The following is a 27,919-nucleotide window of genomic DNA, read 5'->3' as shown; positions in this document are numbered from 1 at the left end:
AAAGGTATATTAAATGATACTAATAATCACTCAGAAAACTCATACCTACTAAGGGAAAATTGTAATTCTGCTAGATCTGAATAAGAAGCAGTTGAAAGAAGTTATCCAACAGTATACTGGCTCTGCTTCTGAATGCCATATCCTTTTCATGTGTCCTCTATTCAGACCGCAGCAATACCACGACAGAAAGACTCCTAAGTAGCAATTTCTAGTTTCAGTTTCGACAGCACCGTACCATCAACAAATTCTGTATTTCCTAGGTGTGACACATACAGATAGAGCATATCCCCTTTGTTTACTGTAAGACAAAATAACCAGAACTGCGCTGCAATTTTATTTTTTAAAAATCAAATTATATAACCAATGCCATGTACCATTTGTTAATGTTAGTTCTAGCATAAAAACACCACCACAAAAGGAATTCCTTCCCTAAGTAAGATGACTACTAATGCAGCACATAAGGTTCTTAGTAATTCGGCTACTGTGGTAATAAAGGCAGCCAAGAACACTGAAGACAAAGGAAAAGCCAGCCTGCATTTTTTTTTTTTTCTTTTTGGAATGGTGCCTTGCATTTTACTGAAAGTCTGAAAGCTGAGTCTTGACCATATAAGGTTCTGGGATTCCCAAGGAAGAAAAAGCAGAGGGTTAAAGTCAAACTTAAAAACCTTCACATTCAAGAGCACAGGTACTGGATTACCATGAAAGAGTTCACATATTTTATGCTGGGATTTCTGATAATCTCACAAGTGTTACTGAAAACAAACAAGCAAACGAACAAAACAAACTCACAGTGTGTAAGGCCGAGGGCACAGGGATTGGTTCAGTCTCCTGTGGTGCAAATCTGCCTCTGCTATTACCTAGTCCTTCCTCACGTTAGTCAAATACGAAAGAGAAATTTACCTTTGCTCTATTAATTCACTCTGGCATCAAAGATCATCTCTAATGTTAATAGATCACTGATGTATGCTTCTGTAAGAAATCAGAAGCTTATGCTTATATAGTTAAAAATGATGCTGATCGTGTTTCTTGGAAAACACGGTTTCTGGGAACAGAGTTTACTGTTTTCTAGCTTGCTTTCAGCTACTACCTTTTAAAATGACACCACAGCATCTTACTTTCCATTCTAACTTATGGCTCTTAATTTACCAAACATTGTAATAGTACGTAGAAATAGGTGAGGTCACCTGCATAATGTAACAGTCTTTATGCCTAAGCACTGTGAGAATGCTTTTTCAGTTCTCTAGTAATACTTTTTTCCCTCACTTATATTTCAGGTCATAAAGTTTCCAACACTGGATGAAAGTTATTAGAGGAATTACAGCCTATAAAATCTAAAGGGGATAACCAACAAATATCAAAACTGACCACTCCTGGAAAAAAAAAACACTAAGAAAAACACTAGTCTTGCTTTTGTTTCAGGGAGGTGATTTAGAAACCCACATGAAGCAATCCCTACAGTGAATTTCAGAACTCCTATGGGAGAAAAACAAGACCAAAACAGTGAAAGCTCAAAGTAAATGCATAAAGACCCTAAGCTAGTACCCCACCCCTGCTCCCCATCTTATCTCCCTGTCTCTGACAGGATTTTACTCTGTAGCTCATACCAAACTTGAATTCATGATCCTCCTGCCTCAGTCACCTGCAAACTAGGATTACAGTCATGTACATTCTGCCTGGTAACTGTCTTCAATATTTATAACTTAATTACAATTTTATATATTTATAATTTTAGAATAACTATACTAGTAAATAATGTAATTTATCTCTCATGTATACTAGGACAAAAAGAGAGGAAAGGATATAAAAGACCATTTTACAAAACTTAATATCGTCTAAAATGCCATTAAGTTACATCTAACACATATGAAGTCTTATCTGATGCAACTCTTAATGTTAATATGAAAGTATAAATAGGATATGCAGGCGAGTCTGAAAGCTCTTTTTTTCTTTTTATTGTCATAAGCCATTTCTTCCAGAAAAGTCCTTCAAAAGATCAAAAATAGGCTTGTTCTTTTTTTCTTTTTTACTTTACTGTCCTTCACCGTACTGCTCCATTGTTTACGTCTTTTCAATAATTACTGGGCGCACCAACCATTTCCTCAGGCATATGATGGACATATTGTAACTGATATTTCCAAACAGAAAGGAGGATGGTCTTTCTCTAACATGTATTTCTTTGTAGAGCTCAGAAAACCGGCAACAGCCTAAGCAGTAACGGGGCTTCTAGGAAACACAATTTAGAGCTTTAAAGAAAAGACGGCAAAGGCTAAAAGAACTATTTAAAGGGGAAGAAAAGAGCAGTGCATCCGATCGTGAACACTTACTACTGTCCAATGGCCATGAGGTGAAAGAACGAACAGCAAATGGCTAGACAAGAATTAAGTAGACAGAAGCGGAGGAGAGAGCAGTTATAACTGACTTCATAAGCCAGACTAGGAATCCCAAATTTAGTCTGCACAACAGACTTTTTCAAAAAGGAGCAAAATACAGGGGTCTTTTGGGGGGAAAAAATCTTAAAAGTTCTCTTAAAATTGGCCAAAATTATATTATGTTATTTAAATAAATGCCAACATAAACTTAGGCCTCTGTACACAAACTACAAATGGAAATAAACTCTGACATCACTTCACGTGTAAAGGGTCAGTCAGGGATGTCATTTTGCTGAGAACCATCCCTCCTCACTTTAATCATGACATTTTTATTAAAGCCATCCTGGTCCTTCCTCATTTGTCCATGACAGTCAATTTATTCTGTTTGTAAATGTTCCCAAACAGAAGCAAATACATGGATCCGAAATTAAGAAGCAGCCATTTATCTGCCCACCTGACCAATCGTGTTCCTAGATTTTTCTTCCCCAAACCTCAATTAGTAAAACACACCCGCTGAACTGGAAATTCAGACAGACAGAGGTCTGAAGAATGCCTCCTAATTTCCATGTTTTTATGATTAGGTGATGGATAAGGCCCTCTTCTGCATGCCACTGGCACCAGGCACACAAATGGTGTACAGACCCATGAGGCAAAATACCCATACACATAAAATAAAAATAATAAACCCTAAAGACAAATCCTCTTTCTTGTTGTCTTGGGTAAATACACAAATTGGAATTCTGTGGTGTACGATGACTCTTTTAGGAGGCTCCCTGACATCTTCCCCGAGTCACTGTACCAGTTCACAACTTCATCACAGAGGCCTACCCACTCTCCGTAGCCACCGACGTCTGACAGTGCTGTCACGGCTGTCAGCCCTTTGAGTAGGTTACACTCTGCCCTTTGGGTACAACGGGCACTGCACTGTACCTTTCATGTCATTTTGTATGGTGTGACTTAGGTATAAATCACATTAGCCATTTCCTCCTACAACATTTACAGGGAGAGTTTTGGAAATCAAGCAAGCTGTTAGTTTAACTGAAGTATTTACTAAAACCTTTTTACTCTTTCTCTTCTGAATAGGCTGGGGGGGGGGGCAGAAGAACTATCTATGAACTCAGGGTTCTCAGATGATAAAGGCTTAGCAACTACCTACCAATTTTATCTTACTCTTTTCTGATTCTGTTCCCTAAAAACCATTATGAATTTTTACAATGGTGTCATTATTTATCTATCCATCCATTTATCATCCATCCATCCATCCACCCATCCACATTATAAAAGCATAAGGAAATAGAATAGAGGCTATACATAAGAATGTCCAGGATTTTTGTTTGTTTTGCTTGTTGATGACTCTAAGCACCCGCCACACCCACAATTTGAGTAAATACATACAATTTCCTAAGTGTGTTGTCAACAAAGGACAGTGTACTTAAACCCTGAACAATAAAGTGTCTTATAAGCACAGCTTTTAAAAGGCCAAGCATAATACTCACAAATCTATCCTAGAGTAGTGGGTTTCCGCCCAGGATTCAGAAATATTTCCAGGAGGAATCTTTGCATAGTGTGTAATCATTCCCTCTAACTTAAGGACATGGTGTGGTAGTTTGAATGTAATTGGTCCCCGTAATCTCATAGGGAGTGGCACTATTAGGAGGTATGGCCTTGTTGGAGGAAGTCTGTCATTGTGGGGGTAGGCTTTGAGGTTTCTTATGCTCAGGATACAGCCCAGTGTCAGACTTCCTGTTACTTGCAAGAGGTAGGACTCTCAGCTGCTCTAACACCATGTCTGCCTATATGCTGCCATGATCCCTGCTAGGATGACAACGGACTGAATCTCTGAAACTGAAAGCTGCCACCCCAATGAAATGTTTTCTTTGTAAGAGTTGCCATGGTCATGGTGTCTCTTCACAGCAATAGAAACCCTGAGACAGATGGCTTCTGGGTGAAAGCACACTGAATTTCAATAGAAGGGGAGTATTTCTAAATGACCTGCAAGGCTGTACTACAGAGACCCAATCATCAGAGGTGTCAGATGCCTCAGTACAGGGCCAGCTGTCTGTTCAAACTTCTTAGTCTTGCTACGTATCTGGCTGTCTAGCTGTATACCAAGTTAAGTGAGGAGAAGCACTTTGTACTTACTTCAAAGATTTAATTAACTTTATATGCATGGGTATTTTGCTTACATGTATGTATGTACCACATGCATGCCTAGTACTTGTGGAGGCCCAAAGAGGGTGTTAGATCTCCTGGACCTGAAGCTACAGAAGGTTGTGAACCTCCACACAGATTCAGGGAATCAAACCCAAGTCCTCTCAAAGAGCAGCCAGTGCTCTTAACTGCTGAGCCATCTCTCTAGCCCCGTAAGCAATTTTAAACGTTCAATTCCATTTTAGGTCTTTAATATGAAGTCTTTGAAATGACTCTATATGAAGAGAATCCTTCATGTCTTTAAACAATTCCTGCATGTCTAGTGATCAACAGTCTAGGTGCCGTGTTAGGTACTAACACTGTGAAGACAAAAATCAAGGAACTTCTATTTTAGTGGAAGACAATCAGGAAGATAATCACAGAACTGTTAGACACAGTAGATGTATGTTGATCAGAATCCAATTAAGATAAGCTTCTTGGCAGAAGCAACTACTTAGATTGATTACATAAGACAGAAAAATGGAGAAGGAAAATTTTCATAGCAATCATGATCAAAATGCAACTTTTAAATGAGCTTTTAAAAGAGGGTTTTAATTTTAAAGTTAAATAAAAGCTAGTTGTGGTGGCTGTGATCCTATCATTCTGGGAAGCTAAGGCAGGACAACTGCATAAGTTTGAAGCCAGCCTGGGTACTAGATAGTATCCTATTCCTGAGAAAGTGAACCAAGCAAATAAAATCCAAGCTATATAATTATTACTGTCTAGCTGACCAATCCCTGTCAGTAATTATGCCAAATCCCCATCAATTGTGGAATAAATTGATACCATTAAAAATGTTTACATAATCTACTTTAACAGGTTAAATACTAAAAATCGTCCATATCTCCATATTCAACTAAAATAATATGCAGTACAAATCAAGGATATGGTAAAATATTTCTAATGGGTACTAGAGTGGCACAACCCTTTGGGGCAATTAAAATTAAAAATTTCCTTCACTTTGAGAAAAACAAACAAAATCAATTTAGAGAATTTAAAGAAATTATCCTTTTACTGAAAACATCATTCTGTATCAAATATTCATCAAATTTTTGGCATGAAACCACGTGAGCAATAAATCTTTGCTGTTTGAATGAATGAATAAGTTAGAAATAATGAAAACTGGAACATAACTACAGGCATAGTTTTTTAGAACACTGAAGCTTATTATTTAATGATGAAGTGAAGAAAATCAGCTCTTCACTGAGATAAATTGTACACCATAACCAGAAGTACACACATACACACAGGCACACAAAGTACATAAAGATACACACAACGGGACAGCGGGTTGCAAGGAAGTATGTATCAACATAGTAACATATGGGCAAGGCTACAGTCTTTCACAGTTTAAGGTATGTAAGACTGATCATGCTTTTCAAATGACTGAATTTTAAAGTGGATTTCAGGAACAAGTAACCAGGCTATAACAGCTCTGGTTTTTCTGTCGCAGGCCCCTGGGAACTTTAGTATGAAAGGCAGGTAGGGCTAGAGAATGACTGCCACCTACAATAAAGCCCCTGAGGAAAAGACACCCGGAAGAAACTTAAAATATCTTTTGATAAAATTACCCCACACTGGGTTAGAAAGACGGCTCAGCCATTAAGAGCACTTGTTCTTGTGGAGGAGATGTGTTCAATTCCCAGCACCAACATGGCATCTCACAACTAGCTGTGACTTCAGTTCCAGGTGACCCATGCTGCTTCTGGCCTCCACAGGCACCTGCATGCACATGGTGCACACACATACACACAGGCAAAACACTCACATATATGTATGTATGTATGCAAACTAAAAATACATTTTATAGACATATCATTTTTAAAAAATCTAATTTTGTAGGTTTTAAAAATTACCCCACACGATTCTTAACATCAGGCCATACCCATTTCCTTTAGTTTTAGTAGAATTCATTTGCTACTTTTTCAACAACAAGATAACTAAAAAATACTACTGAACTTTAGAGCTACCCTCCAAGAAGGGAGAAAAAATAAGGTGAAAAGAAAGGCGAGGAAAGAGATACTTAGTCAATGCTAACGAAGAACATCAAGTTAGGGGCTGGACAGACGGCTCAGGGAAAAAAGCACTCACTTCCAGCACTTCCACAGGAGCTGAGCTCAGCCCCCAGCACCCACATCAGGTGGGCTCACAACTACTCAGAATTCCAGTCCCAGGGCATGCAACAGTCTCTTGCGGCCCCCATGGGCTCATGCAGTGCACGTGTACACATAAATAAAAGGAACATTTATTTTTAAAGGAACATTTTTAAAAAGGTTAAACAACAGGAAAGGCGCAAAGCTACACAGAGAAACCCTGTCTCGAAAAACCAAAAAAAAAAAAAAAAAAAAAAAGTTAAACAAAACAAAAAAATTAAATCATTATTTCTTTCAGAGAAGATAAAAAATAAGACACTGATAAATAGCATATGTCTACAAAGGAGGAGAAGCATTCCTCCTATCACTAAGTACTTCTACTAATGGAAGACTTCACCTAATTTTATTACTGCATATAAAATTATATTATTCTTCAAAATACTAGAAGACTAATATAGTTTAGAGTTGAATGGATTAGTACAATTTTCATAGTATTTTTAATGGCGTAAACTCCATTATCAACCCAGAGAGAAACCAGACTACTAGTGGCTACAGTCAGTTTCTGAAAGAACAGAATATTTCCTCATAAAAACATGTACAAAGGGCTGGAGAGATGGCTTAGCGGTTAAGAGCACTGGCTGCTCTTCTAGCGGACCGGGTCTGGTGTCCAGCACCCACATGGCAGTTCACAATCATCTGTAATTCCAATTCCCGGGGAACCAACACCTTCTTCTAGCATCCGCAGGCACCAGGTACCCACGTGGTGCAGACATCATATAAGCAAAACACAAATATAAAAAGATAAAAATAAAACAATTTAAATAGTCTCAATGTGAAGTTAGGAGTTTTTAGCAATAGTTATAACACTAGCCCATAATTGATTTTCCCAAAAAACTTTCTCTAAACAATAAGTCCTGCAGTGTCTTCAGAGTAATTAAAAAATTATCTTTCCTGAAAATTCATTTCTACCACGTACTTAATTATTTCCTATCTTCACAGAGTGCACTGTTTGTACTACTATAACTTATAACTGTCCCTGATAACTACCTTCCCTAAACTAGGCTTTAGTTCCACTTTATTCCAAAATAGGAAAAGAACAGTTAATAATAGAAAAAAAAAACTTATGAATTTTTTGCCGAAACCCAGAACTGCTTTTCTTGCTGTCTAGATTTTGTTTTTATCTCCCTGTCATCCCCAGTCATATAAAACGTAGAAGTTCTAAACTTGGAATCAGATCATCCAAAAATAACAAACAAGCGTTTAGTAATGGAAAAACTGACAACGTAAGAGCAACTGCTAGCAGAAAGCAGGTAGATGGTCCCATACATTCAAAGTGAAACGGACCAGCTTTCACTAAAGCTCACACCATGTTTTCTGAGAAAAGACCCATCTTAGAAGACTGTGACAGGACCACAAAGTGCTAACATTACGACCTGTGACTTCCTAGTTCTATGCAGCACTTCAATCATTGTACGTTAACATTCTTCAGGTTAAAGGAACTGAGAAGTAAGGGCCATTATAAAAATTAGCTGTTGGCAAAGCTAACATTGCTTTCCAGTACCTCCTGATATCCTAACCAAGAGGTTCTAGGGCAGCAGAGGAAAAGCTGTGCCTTGACAGTCCTCTGGCTCCATTCAGCAGTTTCTTGAACAGCTCTTTGGTTCAGTGTCAGGAGATAATGGACCAACTCTGGCCTATTAACTGTCCTATAATTAAGCCCCAGGGATTCCTGAAGCTACCACAGTGATAGAATCTGGTTCAAATAGTCAAGAGTCACTACAGAAAAGTGTGTAAGTCCAGTAGTGTTTAATCACTATGTTCATCTCTCAGCTCCGCAACACAGTAGTCACAACTATACCTCACTTTGTTCACTGGGGTAATGAAATAATCCTTACACAATCAATGCAAACTACTGTAACTGCCTAAAACAATGTGTTACACATTTGCAATACACATACATATTATTGTTTATTATTCACTATTCTAAGCAGATCCCTCTAAAGATGCAGCTATTAATTTTCACATTTGTTTAATAATAAAAGAACCTGTTATAGTCGAAAACTTGACAACCCAAATCAAACCTATCTTCAATGCCACATTCATCAATACAAGAATAATTGTTTAAACTGACAAATGTATTTCTCACAGGTGAGGTTAAGAAGAAAAGTTTGCCGGGTGGTGGTGGCGCACGCCTTTAATCCCAGCACTCGGGAGGCAGAGCCAGGCGGATCTCTGTGAGTTCGAGGCCAGCCTGGGCTACCAAGTGAGTTCCAGGAAAAGGCGCAAAGCTACACAGAGAAACCCTGTCTCGAAAAACCAAAAAAAAAAAAAAAAAGAAGAAAAGTTTACAGGATGAGAAAAGGGTCTATATGAGTTGTCTAAAAAGACTGTGCTCATGGGTCGCCCAGAGCTTCCTGGTTATCTCATTTAGTTAAGTGGTGAGTTCTGAGTTTATGGAGACTGTCTCAAAAGTGAAGATGGGGAGCAATAAAGGAAAGGCAACCAGTGTCAACCTCCAGCTCTGCATACACTTGCTTCTCAAGTCTGTCCATTGACAATTTCAACCTACATATGGCAACTGTGAAATGTAATTTTACATCAATACCATCATCTTTCATCTTCTTATTTAAAACTCACTTCTGTGTGCTTTTAAATGTTTCTGAGCTGTGCTGACTAACATGTCGGCTAGGACGGGGTCAAAAGAAAGAACCAAGGCGTCTGGACTGATACAGAACCATCTATCAACAGACCACCATCCTGACAGTGAGTCACCCAGATGCTAGCCACCTGGTCCTGGCTGCTACCTGTGACAAACCTTTGTCATGTCAACCACAAAGGCAATATGAACTTACCCAAACCCTGTACTAGACATCAAACCATACTTAGCTGGCAGTATTTCCCTCATTTGAATTTACATATCTTGTCAAAAAAGGAAGAAGGCAGACCAGTGAGTTGACTCAGTGGGTAGAGTCACTTCCCCCTAAGCTGGAACTTAGACCCTCAGAACCCACACAATGGACAAAGAGAACCAACACCCACAAGCTGTCCTCCCCTAACCTCGGAAGGTGCACTGTATCACAAACACACAGACAGACAGACACACACACACACATAATATAAAAAAGGTCAACAAAACTTGTTTAAAAAAATTCAAATGGACATCTAGTAATCAATACAATTTCTTCAAAAATTATAGCACAATGGATATTAGAATTTTATAAGTCATTTAAACTAAACACACATATAAAGTTGTACATGTAAATGCCATTCTATTGCCTTCTTCCTAGTCTTGCTCTAATTTATAACTTGTTTTTTATTCTTTGGCAGTCTTACACACATATGTAATGGATTTCACCATTTTTACCCCTCATCTTCTGTCACTTTCCCCCTCTCTTGCTGAAGTCCTTCTTCCCCCTAGACCTCCATCCCATTTTTATGTCTTTTTTGAGTATGGCCAACTGAGTTTAACTAGTGGTTGCTTGCGTGAGCACAGATGGGGTTACAAGCCTAACTAGAGCGCAGACAATCTGTTAGGCACACCACCACTGAAGAAAATGGCAACCCTTCTCCCACCAACCGTTAACTGCTCAGTCTCTCAGTGAGGGGTCTCATAAAACTCTTCTAATTCGTAAGTTTCAAGGTTATTCTTTCACAGACTTCACGTGTGTGGTGTCTACATGTTCATATGTTGTGCACACACATGTGTAGAGGCTAGAGGCTGACACAGAATGTCTTCTTCAACAGTTCAGCAGCTCTCCACCTTACTTTCAAGACAAATCTTTCCCTGGAACTTGAGTTTACAGGACTGGCTGGACAGGCCAGCAAGTTCCAGGGATCCTCTTGTCTCTGCCTCCTCTGTGCCAAGGCTCCAGACACATGCTGCTACACCCAGCTCTGTGCATGCAGCCTTTTAAGTAGGCTCTTTGCATCTGAACCCGGGACCTGAACTCAACCAGCCTTTTCTTTCACCAGCTTCAAAATATTTTCCAACAATTCATATCACTCTGAGCTTTAATACCCCTAACATTTTTTAGAGATTTGTGGCCATATTTCCAACTAATTCTTAAAATAGATCTTCATCACCAAATGCTTCTTATATTCACAGTTTAAAAAGCAAAAAATTTCACTGAATAAAAACTGCATTATGGACTTTTTCTTTTGTCTACATCTCTCCTGCTGGAATTGTCTAAAATGCTAAAGTCCAAATGATATCTTTTAAAATCTAGTATCCTCTGAAAATCATTTGCCTTTTTAGTATTTATTTAGAATTGTTTCTGAACTTTCTGCGTCTATTTGACAATGGCTACAAATATACCTAATGCTATCTTTAAAAAAATCACTTAAAAGCTCTCCTGAAGTGTCTATCACATTACCAATCCTTCCTCGTGAAAGAGGGTGAAAAGAAAACACAACACAGAAACAAGCACACAACCATCAACACCAACCCCGCGACAAACTAGCACAGTAATATTCAATTATGTCCAAGTATCAATATTTAGCCCTTAAAATATTACCAGAAGTAGTCATTCGGGCATTTTATTTTCTTGTCTGAACAGGCGAAAAATTTTTTTTGCTTATAAAACATCCAAAGATGGCATAATTAAAAATGTCTATTTCAGTCACTATTAATAGCTAAAGTAATTTCCACATTTTTGTCCTACACAAATGCTTTGTCTCCAGATGATATAACATATATAGTCATTCAAGTAGCCTTTTTACATTAAAGTGTTTTTAGACAGGGTAATTTACAAGCCATCAGTTCGTGTCACACAGCGCAAGTGCACCACACACACACACACACACACAAATGCTTTGTCTCCAGATGATATAACATATATAGTCATTCAAGTAGCCTTTTTACATTAAAGTGTTTTTAGAAAGGGTAATTTACAAGCCATCAGTTCGTATCACACAGCGCAAGTGCACCACACACACACACACACACACACACACACACACACACACACACACACACACACACCCCAAGATTAAATGTCAAAGGTAGGTAGAAAACAGCATGTTAGAGTTAGAATTCAACATATGATAACTTCTTCCTGGATCATTTAAGCTGAAACAAGACTAAATGAGCTTGCTCCAAGTCAAAATAGCCAACAAGATTCTGTACAAGAGCTGCTTTCCACATTAACTATACAACAAAAAATTAAACTGTCAAAAGAAAAACTTCAGAAATCAAAAGTCTAGTAATATTTTGAACAAAATCATAGTGACATATTACACATAAGAAAAGCCTACCCAGCTATTGTATTTCTTTGCTATAGGAAATGTTTTATTTTCCCTGAAAACACCGAGTCAATTTACAAGTTGAGGGAAGTTGCATGCAGTTGGAGGAATTCCTAACTGTATGATTCTTAGGAAAATCTCACATGCTCTTAGCAACTGTCCTGTCCCCATCCGCCCACCCCTTACCTCTGAGCTTACTTTCACAGTGCATCATCTCAGCGGAAGTCCCTGAAGTCACTACAACCACGCCACTACTCTCCCTCCCCACACTTCTGAATATCACTCACGCCGCATCTCTCACAACACCTGCCCTCAACACCTCTCAGCAATCATCAAATATCCTAAAACTGAAATGTACAGGAAAAGTTAAAAAGAGAAAGAGTGTGTATTTTAGGCATGTGAATTCTTGTGGTTTTTCTAACTTGGTTTTTTGGTCATCAAAGTTTCAGCCAACAGAAAGGACCTCAGAGAGCAGACTAAGGAGACCCCTCCCCCAGTTCAAATACATCATATACTCAGGTAACGGCCATCTGCCCTAGCACGGCCACCACATATCCTTTAGAGCACTGCTCCCACTCACCTGTAATGTCGTCTTCCTTGTCTGCCCCCCTCAGTTGTTCTTACAGACCCCTCTTTAGACACACAGTAAGCACATGGCATAGAACCCACTTACACAGTGAGCCACATCAGAACCCAGGCCACACAAACCTTTGGCTTTCACTCTCTCAGGACAAGCTATCAACTACTTTTAGTACCTACCAATTCCTTGTCTTAACTATATCTTTAACCAATCTATTTTCTGACCCAACTGCTGTAAGCCTGCTAGTTACAGTTAGTTCTTGTAGACTACTCAACTTTGAAAACTATTCCCCTGCCTCTGGCCTTATTCTTCTCTTTCTCTCTCTCTCTCTCTCTCTCTCTCTCTCTCTCTCTCTCTCTCTCTCTCTCTCTCTCTCTCCCCCTCCAAACACTTCTCTCATTCATAACCTGTGGTAACTTCAGTCTGCCAATCAGCAACTCAAAGCAAAAGCCTTCCCCAGCCCTGACTCTAGTGTGAATGTGCCTCCACATGCTTCCCCAACACTCTGTAGTACTACAACTCTAGGTCACTATCCATAACGGACAGACAATTTCCTTTCCCTCCTCTCTTCCTGTTCCCTCCCCACACCTCCTTTCTGTCCTGCATCCCCAGCCCATCCACTTCTCAGAAAGAGTAAGGCCTCCCTAGAGAGTCAACAAAGCACAGCATCTCAAGTTGAGGCAAGACCAAGCTCCTCCCCCTGCATCAAGGCTGAGCATGACATTCCACCATAGGGAATAGGTTCCAAAAAGCCAGCTCATGCACCAGGGATAGGTCTTGGTCCCACTACTGGGGACCCCCACAAACAGACCAAGCTACAAAACTATTACCACACGCAGAGGGCTTAGGTCGTTCTCATTCAGGTTCCCTAGCTGTTGGCCTGGAGTCTGTGAGCTCCCACGAGCTCGGGTCAGCTGTCTGTCAAAACTTCTAAAACATCACAATTAAATCTTTTAAAAAAACAATGTATTTCTTTTAAAATTAATTAATGGTTAATTTATTTTTATGTGTACGAATATTTTGCCTGCATGAATGTTTGCCTGGGGCCTGTAGAGGCCAGAAGGGAATCCTGGGACTGGACTTATAAACAGTTGTGAGTTGCCATGTAGCCCTTGGGAACTGAACTCTGGTCCTCTAGAAGAGCAGCCAGTGCTCTCAACCACTGAGCCATCTCTCTAGCCCCCTGGAATTAAGTCTATGTAAAGAAAACCAGTGAGGCAGGGATGTGGCTGTGGGTAAAAGCACTTGCCATGCAAATGTGAGGTCTTGAGTTAAAATCCCCAGAACCCATGTAAAAACCTGGTATGTAACATGAGCCTCTGAAACACCAGTGCTCCTAAGAGGATCCAGCAGGCAGCAACAAAAGAATCCCTGGAAACTCACAGAGATTTAATTAGTCTGGCACGTTCAGTGGGCAAGGGAGAGTCTCCATCCCCAACAGGGTGGAAGGCGAGCACCAACATCCAAAGCTGTCCTATGACTTCAACATGTACATTTCCCAAGTTCTCCCCACCACACATGCCACACACATACATATGTGCATACATACACATTCATACCAAAAGGAAAAAAAAGGAGATGAGTGAGGGAGGGAAAATACTCTCATGTCTCTTTTCCAGCTACTTCTCCCAGTGAATACAACAAATTTTACACATTCACACAGAGTAATGAAACAATCAAATAATCTTCCTATGGGTGACTTATGGAGGATGACATCATCACACAAGTTTAACAGATGTGTCATCTGCAGTCTGTTCAAGGTCAGTTTCCCATATTTCATATCAGAAGCTTCACTGAAAACTGTCTTCTAAAACAAGTACAGAAACAATATAATATTTTGAGCAAAACCTAAAACTTTAGGTGACATTTTTTGGAAGCAATTCACAGAATACAATACGATAAGAGTTAAGATAAACGTAGTCTAGTATTTGCATGCTACATCATGAAAAAGTAGAAAAGATACTTAATGTTCATCAAATCAGAAAAATAAATTTAGACACACAAAAGGAAATTTCATATAGCCAGTGTATATCAACACTGATTAACAAAAGTGATGTCTGATTTTAAAAATAGGTTATATACCAGAAAACTGAGTATAATCCCATTTATGAGTAATCACATACTTCTATTAACGTGAGTTTACTAGACTTTTAAGGGGCTATTTTCAACCCTGAACCTTTGATTAGCACTAAACATCTTCTATTTTTTTATGTATTTTTAATTACCTAGGCATTTCTATTCCCAATAATATGCTTATGTAACAACAAGCATAAATGTAAACAATGCTAAGAAATAAAAAGGAGAGAGAGGCTGAGGCAGGAGGATCAGGATTTCAAGGCCAGCCAGGACTACATGAAACCCTGTCTCAAAAGCAAACAACAACGAAAACAAGTACAGAAAGCAATGAAATCTTAATAACGACTTACATTTATCTTTTCATAGCTAAGATAAACACACTGAGAGTAGACATTTAGCCATTTTAGTTGAAAAAATGATAGCTGAATGGATTAAGTTGCAATAGACATTTTCAAAGGAAAAGACAGGGGCTGTGCTCGTGTGGACTGCCTAATGTACTGTGGAAGGATACAGAAATTGCTGAACATGTGATTTGCTCAAAAGTTTTAAGAAAAACTATACAGACTAACATGCCTTTAACAAAATATAGCATCCAAATATGGATACAGCAACATCAAAACTTTTGTTAGGAACAAAAACATATATACACAAATATTCAGAATGTCAGGTGTAACACTGACTTGTCATGGAAAACCTAGAACATAAACAAAAGAATATACTTGGTTCATTTAGAGAAATTCTTAAACAACTTACACCCAATGTAAAAAATGGCAAAGAGTTAACTAAAATCTCAGAGGGCCTCTTTATGATCACGTTCCAATTAAAAGTAAGCTTGTAGGCTGCTCCACAAGATGAAACTCATGCCTGGCACCATTAACAGGGCCAGGAATTCATCGATAGATAGGTCATAGACCTGAGGAAGAACCCAGTCTTCTTATCCTGCTGAATGGACAGAAAATTAAACAGCTGCCTAAAAACTTACCTTTACACCAATAGATGAGTGTACCTCTCAACCCTTCCTTCTGCAATGATGGCAATGAACACAGAAACCCACAACAGGTCAATGTGCTGGGAGGAAGAAAGATCCTAAGAGCCAGAAGTGGATGACTATGGGGAGAAGGTGTTTTCATGGTATGACAGGACAGCTGCACACATGAGCTCATGGAAGATACACTGTACACACACGGCCTGTACAAGATCAACCCAGACAAAATCTCATGAGTGAGGGAGGGGCCACCAAGTCTCACTTGTAGCTGAAGAGTTATTGACAACTGATAGCTGCTCGAGGAAAGAGAATCAGGGTATTTCAGGGAAGAGGCCTGCATACCTATATTGGCAACACTAAGCAGACTTGGTGGGTTTCAACTATAGAACATATGAAATTGAGAAGGAATAGGGATGGGATAGGGAGGAGTTAGAAGAAAGAGAATGAAGAAATGCATTTGATCAAAACACCTTACATGCATGTATGAAATTCTCAAGCAATAAATTTTTAAAAATAATGTGTAGCTACTGATACTATTTGTTAATGATACCATGCTTATTATCACAATCTATCTTACGCACCAGATACAACTCCAAGTGATCAACATTTTCAAACTGTAACTTTCTTGGATATATTTTAATACAGAGGACATCATCCATTAAAATGTTCTAGAGCTGATGTTCCAAGAAGTCTACAAATGTTTCAAAGCACAGATATTTCCATCCAAAATAATGTTGAAGGATATATACTTATTATATATATTATTTTATATTTTATATATTATAAATATATAAAACCTCAACATAAGGATGACTCATGAATGTGCACGTGTGTGCACACTTGTGCATTTCAACAATCAGTTCATGAAGAAATACTTTCCTTTATGGCTACCCAACTTGAAGAAGGCATCTATTCACACCTCATCAAATCCAATCTCCTTTGTATTATCTAATACTGCAGAAAGCAATGGTTTGTACAATCCTGAATTCTTTTCGGAGACCGTGTTACATGGAGACACAACCAGGCCAATATGAGGCAATGGTCAAGCTAGAGCTTTCTACTAGGTAAGGCTCTCTCCATGGACTCTTTCTCTCTCGATGCACGGAACATACTTAAATAGGTGACTGAAAAGGTGACAGCTGAGAAATGCTTCCACTGCCTTCCATGGTTTCTAGTGAATGTCATTTCAGACATGCCTATATGACACATGACAATGTGGAATGTCTCCACCCATGAAAGAACATTTGAGTCAAGCAGGCACGGAGGATAGTGAGACAGAAGTGACGCCTGCCTTTTTATGGCTAGCCAGCACAACAATGAAAAGATAAGCACCCAAAATACTAGTGAGGTCAGGAGATTCTGGCATATGAGGGATTCATAATGAAAACATTCAGGAAAGAGTCTGTAATTAGCAGCACTGCAATGTATGTATTGCTTTTACTGCTGTGCTTCCAAGGAATCCTTTCCTAAAGAGATACCAAGGATGTGTTTAAAGATATTCATCTTTAAACTAAATTACACAAACTTGGCAAAATTTGATTTGTATTAGTAATCAGTAATATATTCCATTTTTGAAGTATATCTAAAACATAGATTATTTTACTGTAATAATGGCTACTTAAACAAAAGTTGTTGGCATATGCTTTACTGATACTTTTTTTTGAGACAAGGGCTCTCACTGTAGTTCTGCCTGTCCTGGAACTCACAATGTAGACCAAGTGCTGGAATTAAAGGTATGTGCCATAACGCCCTGCCTCTCATACATTTTTAATTTTAATGCTATAAATACTGTCATAGTTATCCAGACAACTTATCAGTTCATTTTCTAAGAACTCTGCTGTTAAAAATTACAATAGTCAGTTTTTTTAAAATTAAGACACTGATTGTGCACCTACTGAAATAAAATGCAGACAAAGAAAAATTAAAAACATCTATATAAAGGAATTTTCTATTTTGTCTGAAGATACACTTGTAGTAACAGGTACTATAAATGCTAAAAATATGCTTTAGGAAGTGCAAAGACTCACCGTGCACTTGAGCGGTTAAGACCTCTCACAGTTTGTGCTTGGAGCTGTGCCTTCAGAAAAAGAGAAGCCAGGAAATATTCCAGAGGCTAACAAGAAGCACAAAGATGTATGGAGGCATGCAGTATGGAACCAATGGTCCCAGAGGCTTCCCCAATCCCCGCTTCAGATACATTCCTTGTTTCCTATTATGTCCCCAAGAGCCGCAGTGCTTAAGCTCTGACGATACACAATGCCACAACCTGCACTCACCATGCCCTAGGAAAAGCAGAACACACCGACGGAAGTCATGGATCTGTCAGCCTTAGCCACAACTGTGCTTTCACCAAAGCACAGAGAACATCTGTGTCAATCTCCTGATAATTTTCTAGATTGACATGTGAATCTCAACAGCCCTTTATTTTGATGCTACATCCTTCTGTTGTTAAAATATTCCATTACTTTACGAAATGATGACACTACCAGGTGATCAAACTACTTGTTTTAAATTCCCTGATGGAGCAAAGGAAAATAAAAAAGATGTACTTTTAGTGACTGAAATAAATATGTTCACGTAAAAAATGTCCAGAGAACCAATAATGGGCAATAAATAAATCATATTTCACATTTTTATCAAAACAAAAAAAATGCTTCCATTTTTTCCAAATTGAGACCTGATGTAACTTGGCTACACTTTGTAAACTAATTCATGGGATACATAGCTTGATATTCTTATTAATAAGAGGCAAATCAAGCATGATTAACACTTAAAAGCCATTTTACCAGCTCAGAAGCCACATTATTAGCATTTTTGCATAACAGCCCATGTACTGATCACAAATATCAATGATCACTGTACACAAAGTAAACTGAAGAAATTATGCTGCATACTGATGGTAAGTTGAGATTTTTTTTTTTCTTTTGACACAGGACCTCACTATGTAGTCCTGGCCATCCTGAAACTCACAGAAATCCACCTGCTTCTGCTTTCCAGAGTGCTAGGATTAAAGACCTGTGTGACTATGTCCAGCTAACACTGTCTTCTTTAATAGCTCAGATACGAGTCTGCCTATAGTTTATCTCCAAGAACAGAATGTACACTTAGGTATAAAAATCACTGTAAATAAGTATATACACCAAATGTAGTAATATAAACGGTTACTAGAAGAAAAATGAAAGAAAAAACTAATTCTATATTCTGCAAAAAGGAGTACTTTTGTAGTAATTTCCTTTGTAAATTATAAAAAACAAAACAAAAAACCCTGCATGATCAAGTATTCTTTAATTAATGATCAGCAAAACAATCTTAGCAAGTCCTAAAATTTGAATTAAAATTTGAATTCTAGATTAATTAAAATATATTACTATTGCCTATTGCATTTTAATTACCATCAAAAGATCTCAAATGTTAGTTAAAATAAAAGTAGATTAAGAAAAACAATGTAGCGGGGGTGGGGGGGTGGGGGGGTGGGGGGTGGCGCACACCTTTAATCCCAGCACTTGGGAAGCAGAGCCAGGCGGATCTTTGTGAGTTCGAGGCCAGCCTGGTCTATAGAGCGAGTTCCAGGACAGGCACCAAAACTACACAGAGAAACCCTGTCTCAAAAAAACAAAACAAAAGAAAAACGTACCGGTACAGGGCCTAATCTACGTAGTGAGCTACAGAACAGCTAGTACTACACAGGGAAAGAAACCCTGTTAAAATAACTAACTAACTAACTAACTAACTAACTAACTAACTAACTAACTAACTAACTAACTAACGGGGTACCTAGATGAAAGCGTGGGCTCTGGACTCAAAGGTGCTTTAGAATTCCAGTTCTGTCATTCACTGTGTTTACACCTTGAGCAAAGGAAGGAAGCTGTGAGAATTATAGTGATACTGTTTCTAAAACACTGATAAGTCATGGCTACTGCACAGTCAACCCTAACTTAAAATAAACTTAAAGGAACTGCTGCTAGAGGTCTCCAAATCTCTCCACTGTGATTACGGAAACCAACACACTTTCAAAAGAAAGATCTAATAAAAGATGGCTACTATTAAACAGCACCTTTAGGAAGTATTTATTACTATGGTAGTAATAAAATAATGTTTTGTCCTTATGCCTAATAAAGGTTTCTAAAAGCCCTTTCTTCAAAATCACTTAGACTTTGAAAGGTGTTTCTCCTACCGACTAGAACATGGAGAACATGGTAAGAGAGGGTGACGAAAGCTTCCTCTGGTCTCCCCAGCACTTCTACCTGGTTACACTCGAAACTGCTCAGTCACAGCTTGCAATCACACCGAAGCTGGTCTTGGTTCTGACACTTCAAAGTCAGACCACAGGACTGCTGCCAGGAAGCAGAGGCAGCAAGTGCAGAAGGCATTCTCGCAGCAGCAGGGCAGGCGCTCTGAGTACCAGCACACCCCATATATGGCTTAGTTGGCTCTTCACTGTGTGAAGGAAGGGACCAGTTTGGGCCTCGCCATTTGTTTAATACATTTAAAAAACGGACTTTGGAGGATTTCAAGAAAAAGTTTTATGAGCCATCAGCATAAAGTATCATAGCTTTTCTAAAGAAAAATATGCAGAAAAATAATTTCATGTACATTTTTAACAGAAATTTAATACTTTTTATAACTGATCAAAAACCTTAACATTTCATTGCAAAAATAAGAGAGGAAAAGGTTACAAAATTATAAATGTATTCAGTTTAAAACCAACTGCTCATACATAGTACCTGAACTATTCTGCGACAAGCAATTCCAAATCAACCGCTTCTAGTATCTCTAACCCTTTGCTTCTTAAGGAAAAACTACACTACTCTTACATTTTACAAAGAAGCTTTCAACAGGTCCCTTACAAGTTGATAAAACTTGTATTTAAGAGCAAAACAATTTAGTATTAAGCTTCTCTACAAATCTGTCTAGGTGGAGACAAGGGAGGGTACAACTGTAAAATTACAAAAGAACTTAGACAGTTTAACCTTGGGTTTCACTATAGAATCTACCTCAGGTTCTTATGAAATCGTTTTAACTAATGGCTCAACTGAACGTATTTTCTACCAGTTAATCAAAATTGAGGCTGGTTTAGGACTTTTTAATATAATGGGATGATACTTAGAAATACTTTAAATCTCAATCGAAATGTACCAAACATCCATTTCCACTTTTAAAAATTTATTTCATAAAAACACAAATTCTGTAATACTGGACCAATATTCTAAATATCTGGACATGTAGGCTTCAAATACATATCTCACAGTACACAAATAACCATAAGACTTAGTCAAGAAAGGGAATAAAACATGTAATTCAGTAATAATTTTTAGTGAGTCAGCCCCTGGAAACATTCTTTAAGTTTGTAGAAGGTCCTGATTGTTTAAGTTTGAGGAAATGAGCTTCCAAATGCTATCCAGTAAGAAGTGTTTTAACAATAAAGATGGACAGAACGTGAGGACAGTGAGCACTTGGGAAGAGCGCATGTGTCTCTGCTACCACAGTTACACAAAGAAAGATCCCTTTTGGTTGGCAGTTGGGTGAAACCTTGAAAAAAACTAATTTGGACTGGTAAAGAAAGGAAGGATATTTTAGTAGAGGAAAAGAGACAACTAAAAGCATTGAAATGAAAAAAATATAAAGATCCAGTTCCAATGAAAGTAAGTTCACCAATTCCAGTTATCAAACATAAGCTAATGACAATCTTTCAAACCTATATTAAGAGGATAGGCACAACGCAGGTTTGTTAGATTATCTGAAATTGTTATGTATCTTGGACTAAATCATACATACATACATGCATGCATGCACACATAAAGATGGGAATTGTTACTGTAATACCAGGATTAAAAATATAAGTGCATGGAACAGGTTGATAAACTAGTGAGGAAAAGAATTAATACAACAGTAATTCTGAAGGACAGGTGATTGAATGGACATATGTACACAGGGAGAATGAGTAAACTGTAACAAAAATGTTTAACTTTATCTTGAAATTGATGACATCATTAACAGAAATAGAGGTGCCAATGAAAAGTCGTGCCTAGTGAGGAATGATGTTCTAGTCTGAATTTTAAGGGGAAATTCATGATGATTTAAAACTAAAGCTGAATATTCAGATTGCATAAAAAGGATTCTATAATCTCAAGACATGAAAAAATAGTTAAATAAGTGATAAAAACAGATTATAACTCAATTACAAAACCATTTTCTGAACAGTAAGAATTCTTTAAAGAAATGTTTTGTGAAAACAAAGTAGCTGTCAACCTATGGCAAAGAAGCAGATCTGAATATACATGACTACTTAATGATATATAGTTTTAATTAAAATTACAACATACAGTTATATTTCATTTTATAACCAAAAGTTGGGCGCTGTACAAGAATGGAAACTGGAAATTAAGACTTGAAAACCATTGGCACAGAGAAAAAGTTAAGATTTTGAGGTTAAAATAAAAAAGCTAAACTAGAAATTGTCACTCTTGCATTTTAGGCACATCAGTAAGGGCATTCTATACATAACCCAATAAATCCGGAAAATGTTCACGAAGCATGCTAGAATACAGATATAATCACATACTATAAATAAAACTCTGCAGGCGAATAACTGCCAGCTAACAAGACAGAAATTGTACTCTAGACCTCAGGTTTAGGAAAAAAAGTCAGGTAACAGCATCATGCGCGTGAAAGAGGAAGGCTACTCTAGAGACCGAGACAGAAGTTTGCTTTCTCTCCATACGGACGGCATTTCTATACCAATGGGATGAAGAGCAGTAGCTGAGTTTCTTTCAATGAGAGCTCATTCGATCAATAAATAAACCTTTAAACACAAACAACTTACAGTGTAAATGTACGGAAAATGCAGGTGTTAAGGTATATTCATGGGTTGTGAAGTACCCAGAGCTTTTCTCCTGCTAACAAAAACTTGGGCTATTTTATCCAAACTAAAAAGGTGAGTGAATATTCAAATAGACTAAAGAGAAATTAGGCTGGTCATATATTTCAGTTATTTTATGATCTTTTGGGTATTAAAATATTCAAAGACTAGACACCAAATCAGTTATGCAAATGGCATAAACTCCGCAACTTCTCATGTGCTCATCCACTCCAACAAAACACTCAATAATAAAGACTGTATGTACATTCACCAAGCCAACCACTGAATTCAGTTAATCAAGAACTTATCAGGAGGTCTAGGCTCTTTAAAGTGAAAACTGAGAAACACAAGTCTTTAAAAGCCAATTCCACGTGTTTTCTACTATCTAAACCACTACTACAATATTAAAAAAAAAAGTGGGAATTGTCCTCTTCCTCCAAGACAATACAATTCCCTACACAGAAGTAACTTTACATTTCTACTTAGCAGTTTTAGAAGACATACTGACATGAACCTTTATCCAAGTATTCTGACATACAATAACTGTGTTTCAGAAACCATTTCACATTAAAACTTGCAAGGACATTTGAAGAAACCTTTAAAGGTTTTTTTTTTTCTCCCCATTTTATATAATTACATTTTTTAATGCCAAAGTTGCTCTCCTTCTCAAAGCCACGTTTTCTGATCTTGAGTTATACTATGCATTAAACTTTAGGCAAATGAAGTTTGCACTACATTAGAGAACCACACTGTATTTTTCACTGGGTGCCATTCTGAATTCCAGACCTGTCCTGCAAACTGTCAGTCATTTCAACCCTTCCAGTCCACTTTGTAAACAAAGGCTAAACGCCAAGTGTGATATGCAAATGTGATTAAATAAAACTTAACATGGTCATCCCTTACTAAAGCAGGAAGCAATATAAGGAAAATACACCATGTCTTTCTAAAAGGTATAAAGTTAACAGTCACAAAATAAAAAGTTTGGATACAAAGTATGAAGGTTTGTTTCAACCCCTCAAGTGAGTTTTTACCACAGTATTACTCAAAATAAAGCTGATTTTTCCACACAACCAGGAAGAGTTTGAGATGGCCAGAAAAGACTTTTTCATTGTAAAATTTCTAGTAATTCTAAGTTGCTTAATATGAAAATAGAAAGAATATGCCATGGCACCTATTACCAGCACTTAAAACTTGCTTTTCAAGCAGGACTCTAAGGGTTTTGTTGCTTTTGGCTTGTTAAAGGCAAAGCAACATTATCTCTGGATTGCCAATAGTTTCTCCTTATTTGGCTAACACTGAGAGATCCCAATCGCACTACTATAAAACTTTAACATGCACAAAGCATCCATTTTGAGAAAAGATTGTGATTAGCTTTCTCCCCCCACCCCACCCTCCACCCCAAAAGAAAAAACAAAGTTTGGCAACTGTCTCTGAGGAGTTCACAGTGTTTATATTCTTCTCTCCCTAGCCCCGGTGCACACTCCAGGAGCCAGGGCTCGGGGATCTGTGACACTGTACAGGAATCCATAGACTGCAGTTAAGAGGTGGGCAAGCCCACTTGGGAAGGCTTCCTTATCCGATCCACTACCTTCCCCACCTCACCTTCAGCCACTGCAGATGAGCTAATTACACCCCGTTTTCCCCCTCCCCAGTGACCAAGAGTAATAAAGGAGAAAACAGGAAATCGTTCGCTCAGGGCACCCGGCTACGGCTCTTGATCACTATTATTATCATCATCATTGGCAATCAACTCCTAAAAAAAGTACACCAAAACCGATGTCCACCTCCAGGCCAAAGGGGGGGTCCAAGCTGCCCAAGTGACCGATTCCCCCCCCCACACCCCCGTGAGTGGTTTTCAACAACCCTTCTTCCCCGCCACCCCAACAAGTCTATCACTGACACCGGGCCTCGGCACACACACACACAACCCATTAGACACTCCTGCTCGTCCTGACCCACCGTACCAGACACATGTCCACAAATGGCCCTGGGGAGGGGGGGGACCCCCCCCCAAGAAGACCACACAGTCCAGGTTGCCCCGCGCCCAGGACACCAGCCGGCTCCCAACTGCACAGGCAAGGGGCTCCGAAGGGGGTCCCCCCCCCGGAGCCGCCCCCCTCACCCGCAGCAGGGAGTCTCCCGCCACCCCCGGGGCGCGGGGGGGGGGGTGGTGGCTCCAAGAACCGGCGACCGGGAGAGAGGCCCGGGGCGCGAGCCCGGCGTGGGCCACCACCACCACCCCCCGGGGGTTGGGGGTGGGAGCGAGGTGAGGTGAGATTGGGGTGCTTGCTGGTGGTGGTGGGGTAAGGTGGAGAGGATCGGAGTGCGGGCGGGCGAGCGGGCGGGCGGGCGGGCGCACAGACCTGGTGCAGGGCGGTGAGTCCGTCCACATTGGCGTAATTGATGTCGGCGCCGCGGTGCAGCAGCTTGAGCACCTCGTCCGTGTCGCCGCTGGAGCAGGCGGCCAGGAAGACGGCGCCATCGTCGAACTTCACCTTGGTCTTCTGCCGCTTCACCACCGGCGGCTCGAGGTCCGTCTCGGAGCCGATCCAGCGCTTCAGCTGCTCGTTCCGCTTCTGCTTCGCGTCCGCCATCTTCATCCCCCTCTCCTCGGGCCGCCGGCTCTTCTTATCGCGAGCGGGGGGGGGGGGGGGGAGGTAGGGAAGGGAAAAGGGGGCGGCGGCGGAGGGAGGACGAGGAGTGTGTGTGTGTGTGGGGGGGGAGTGTGTGCGAGCGTGTCTGAGAAGAGAGAGAGAGAGAGAGAGAGAGGAGCGAGCGGGCGAGCGGGCGGCCCGGAGCGCGGAGCGGAACTGCGAGCCGGGGAGGAGACGCTCGAGACACTTCCAGTATCCCACAGAGCACTGGGGCGAGCCCGGCAGAAGCGGACTCTCTCTCTCTCTCCGTCTCCTCTCTCGCTCGTTCGCTCCTTCGCTCTGGCTCTCGCTCTCTCTCTCTCTCTCTCTCTTCCTCCCACAGACGCCCTCCCGCCCCACCCCCCGCCCCGCGGCACGGCCGCCCGTCCGTCCGTCAAAGCCGCGGGCCCCGGCGGAGCGTAACTTCGCGAGATCGCGGCGCCGGGGAGGCGCCCCTGCGGCCCAGTGCGCCTGCGCGCGCGCGCCGCCTTTTCCCTCCTCCCTCCTTCCCTCCGCCCCCCCCCCCCCCCCCCCCCCGGGCCCGGCCCAGGAAGAGCGCGGCCGCCCTGAGTGCGGCGGCGGCGGCGGCGGCGGCGGCGGCGGCGGCGGGGGCGCTACCGGAGGGAAGCGGGTGTGGCTCTCTCGCTCGCTCGCTCGCTCGCTCGCTCAAGGGGGAGGTGGCTGGGACGATCCTGGAAAGGGAGGGAGGGAGGGAGGGAGGGGAGCCAGGGAGGCCGGGATGGAAAGGTTTGTCCTGCGGGACCCCGGGCTTTCAGCTACCTCCCGGGGCTCGCCCGGGCCGGGCCGGGCTGGGCTGCACGCGAGGCTTCCGCCCCGGGCGGAGGGTTTTTTTCCTATTGGCTGCGTCGATTTGAATGGAGTGGACACCACACACACACACACACACACACACACACACACACACACACACACACACACTCAGGGCGAGCCTTTAGGTGCTTGTGGGTGCTGCGTCGATTTGAATGGAGTGGACACCACACACACACACACACACACACACACTCAGGGCGAGCCTTTAGGTGCTTGTGGGTGCTCTTTCCAAGGCAGGAACTCGGGAGGTGGCGGGGGGAGAAACCCGGGCCGTGCAGTTCGGGATGGAGAGCGCTTTCAAACTGGGGGTGTGTGTGTGTGTGTGTGTGTGTGTGTGTGTGTGTGTGAAAGTCGTCCCTACCTACCTACGGCCCCCCTGGGTGGCAGGGACCGAGGCGATCGCCTACCGACAGGGGTTGACCTCCGGGTCATTGCGGTCGCTTCCTGCTAACACCCACAGCAGAAATGTCTTTCCTCTTAGACTTGCTTGTTATGGTTGTTCTGTTTTGTTTTTTTCTTCTGCCTCTTAAGCCTGCGTTGATTCCTCTTCCTTCATTGCTTTTCAGCCCTGTGTGTGGCACTGCCCAGGAGGTTAGCTCAGCCTTGTTAACTGGTCCTGACCTTTTAAGGGATTTATGGTTCCAAGCTCCATTGCTTTCTATGGAGTAAAGACCCGGCTGCGTCTAGAATTCAAAAGGAATGTGGATAAAGGCCGTTAATTCGACCAGTAATTATCGAATACTTGTCTAGTAAGTCGTGACTTCCTAGGCGCTGAAAATACAATAAATAGGATTTCTTTGAACCCGTTTCTTAAATTCACGTGCTGTAAAAGACATTAAGGGGTTTTAACTTTGCCTTTTCTGACCCCCCCCCCACTTTAGGTCTATCATAAGCCATAAAACACTATCATTGAATGTTTTGGGGTCCTCTAGTCTACAGTCTAAGATTCAGCCTGAGACTGAGATTCCCCGCCCCCCCAAAAAGAAAAGAGTTTCAATTCTGGATCAGGCTTGCAGGGGCTGCCCATCTCCGTGACCATCACCCCCCCCCCCCCCCCCCCCCCCCCCCCCCCGCAAGCCCCAGCCCAGTGCCGGGATACAACAGTGAAAACTTATTTTCATATTCTCAGCATGTTGCCTTTCTAGTCGACTACATTAGAATAATTGAGTAAAATCTCCTTAGGAAATCACCTTCCTTATAGAACTGAGTATTAGGAATTGTAATAGAATCGAAGATAGGATAAAAAATACTCCCTGTGAAACACAAAACGAGTGTGCCACACATGAAATACACTATTGTGTCTTCATAAAATGTACCAAGGATTGTAGCATCAGGCCTTTTCATAACAATGATAATAATGGTGTTGGGTAGTGAATTTTCTTAGCACTAAAATATAAAATCTCTATGTACAGAACATAGCCCTCAGAATAAAAGAAATTGGGGATAGCCTTGTCAGCTCCTCTGTCTACCAAGAAAAACAACTTTTCCTTGTTTTCTAAGAACATTCTGATCTATTTATTAGCTCTTAAAAAGTGCTCTTGGAATATATGTCGGTATCAAGTTTTCCCTTGGGCAAGAGGAATTTGATGGGAGGTATGACGTTTCTGATCCAAGCACTTATTTCAGGATATAAAAATAATATAAAAACTATAAACATTAATTTATTAATAAAACATAAGTCCAGTTCCCCAAAGCTAGCAATTAAAAGAAAATAAACAGAAACCTCGAACCTTGGGCTGTTAACTTGTCCAGACTTCACAGAATTTAGCTTTCTTTCTCCATAACTTTTTAGATCAGGCAATTCTTGCAATTGCCACCTGCTCTGTCTTTTTAGTATATGTATATATATGTGTGTGTGTGTGTGTGTTCTAGACAATTCACTCTCTATATATTCTTGAGGATATACATTGAAGACCTATAGTTAACTCAAAAATGAGCAGAACTTTTTATTAGCACATAAGAAAGCAACCATTTCATATTATCATAATTACTGAGTGATTGCTCTAAGCAGAGATTGAAGAAATACAACTATTTCCATTTCCTAATGACTTGTATGCAAGTT

General features: G+C 40.5%; 2 protein-coding genes across 6 annotated transcripts in view; one reads left to right on the top strand and one right to left on the bottom strand.

Moving 5' to 3' along the window:
* Positions 1–25,039, bottom strand: part of Ppp1r12a (protein phosphatase 1 regulatory subunit 12A) — a 110,936-nt gene extending 85,897 nt beyond the window's left edge. For 3 of the 5 annotated variants that reach the window (XM_052753292.1, XM_052753289.1, XM_052753291.1), the window contains exon 1: positions 24,757–25,038. In XM_052753292.1, the coding sequence (XP_052609252.1) occupies positions 24,757–24,993 (237 nt within the window). In that variant the 5' untranslated portion in view covers positions 24,994–25,038. Of the gene's footprint in view, positions 1–24,756 lie in introns of all 5 variants that reach the window. The other 2 variants (XM_052753290.1, XM_052753293.1) reach the window with 2 other exon arrangements.
* The window catches only part of LOC128119762 (translation initiation factor IF-2-like), a 45,526-nt gene continuing 41,920 nt past the window's right edge, over positions 24,314–27,919 (top strand). Inside the window, exon 1 of the mRNA XM_052753294.1 lies at positions 24,314–24,664. Within this exon, the coding sequence (XP_052609254.1) occupies positions 24,375–24,664 (290 nt within the window). The 5' untranslated portion in view covers positions 24,314–24,374. The remainder of the gene's footprint in view (positions 24,665–27,919) is intronic.

The sequence above is a fragment of the Peromyscus californicus genome, unplaced genomic scaffold (assembly GCF_007827085.1).
Source record: "Peromyscus californicus insignis strain IS unplaced genomic scaffold, ASM782708v3 Scaffold_24__1_contigs__length_46423439, whole genome shotgun sequence".
Classification (NCBI taxonomy): Eukaryota; Metazoa; Chordata; class Mammalia; order Rodentia; family Cricetidae; genus Peromyscus; species Peromyscus californicus.
This window is presented reverse-complemented; position numbering and strand designations above follow the sequence as displayed.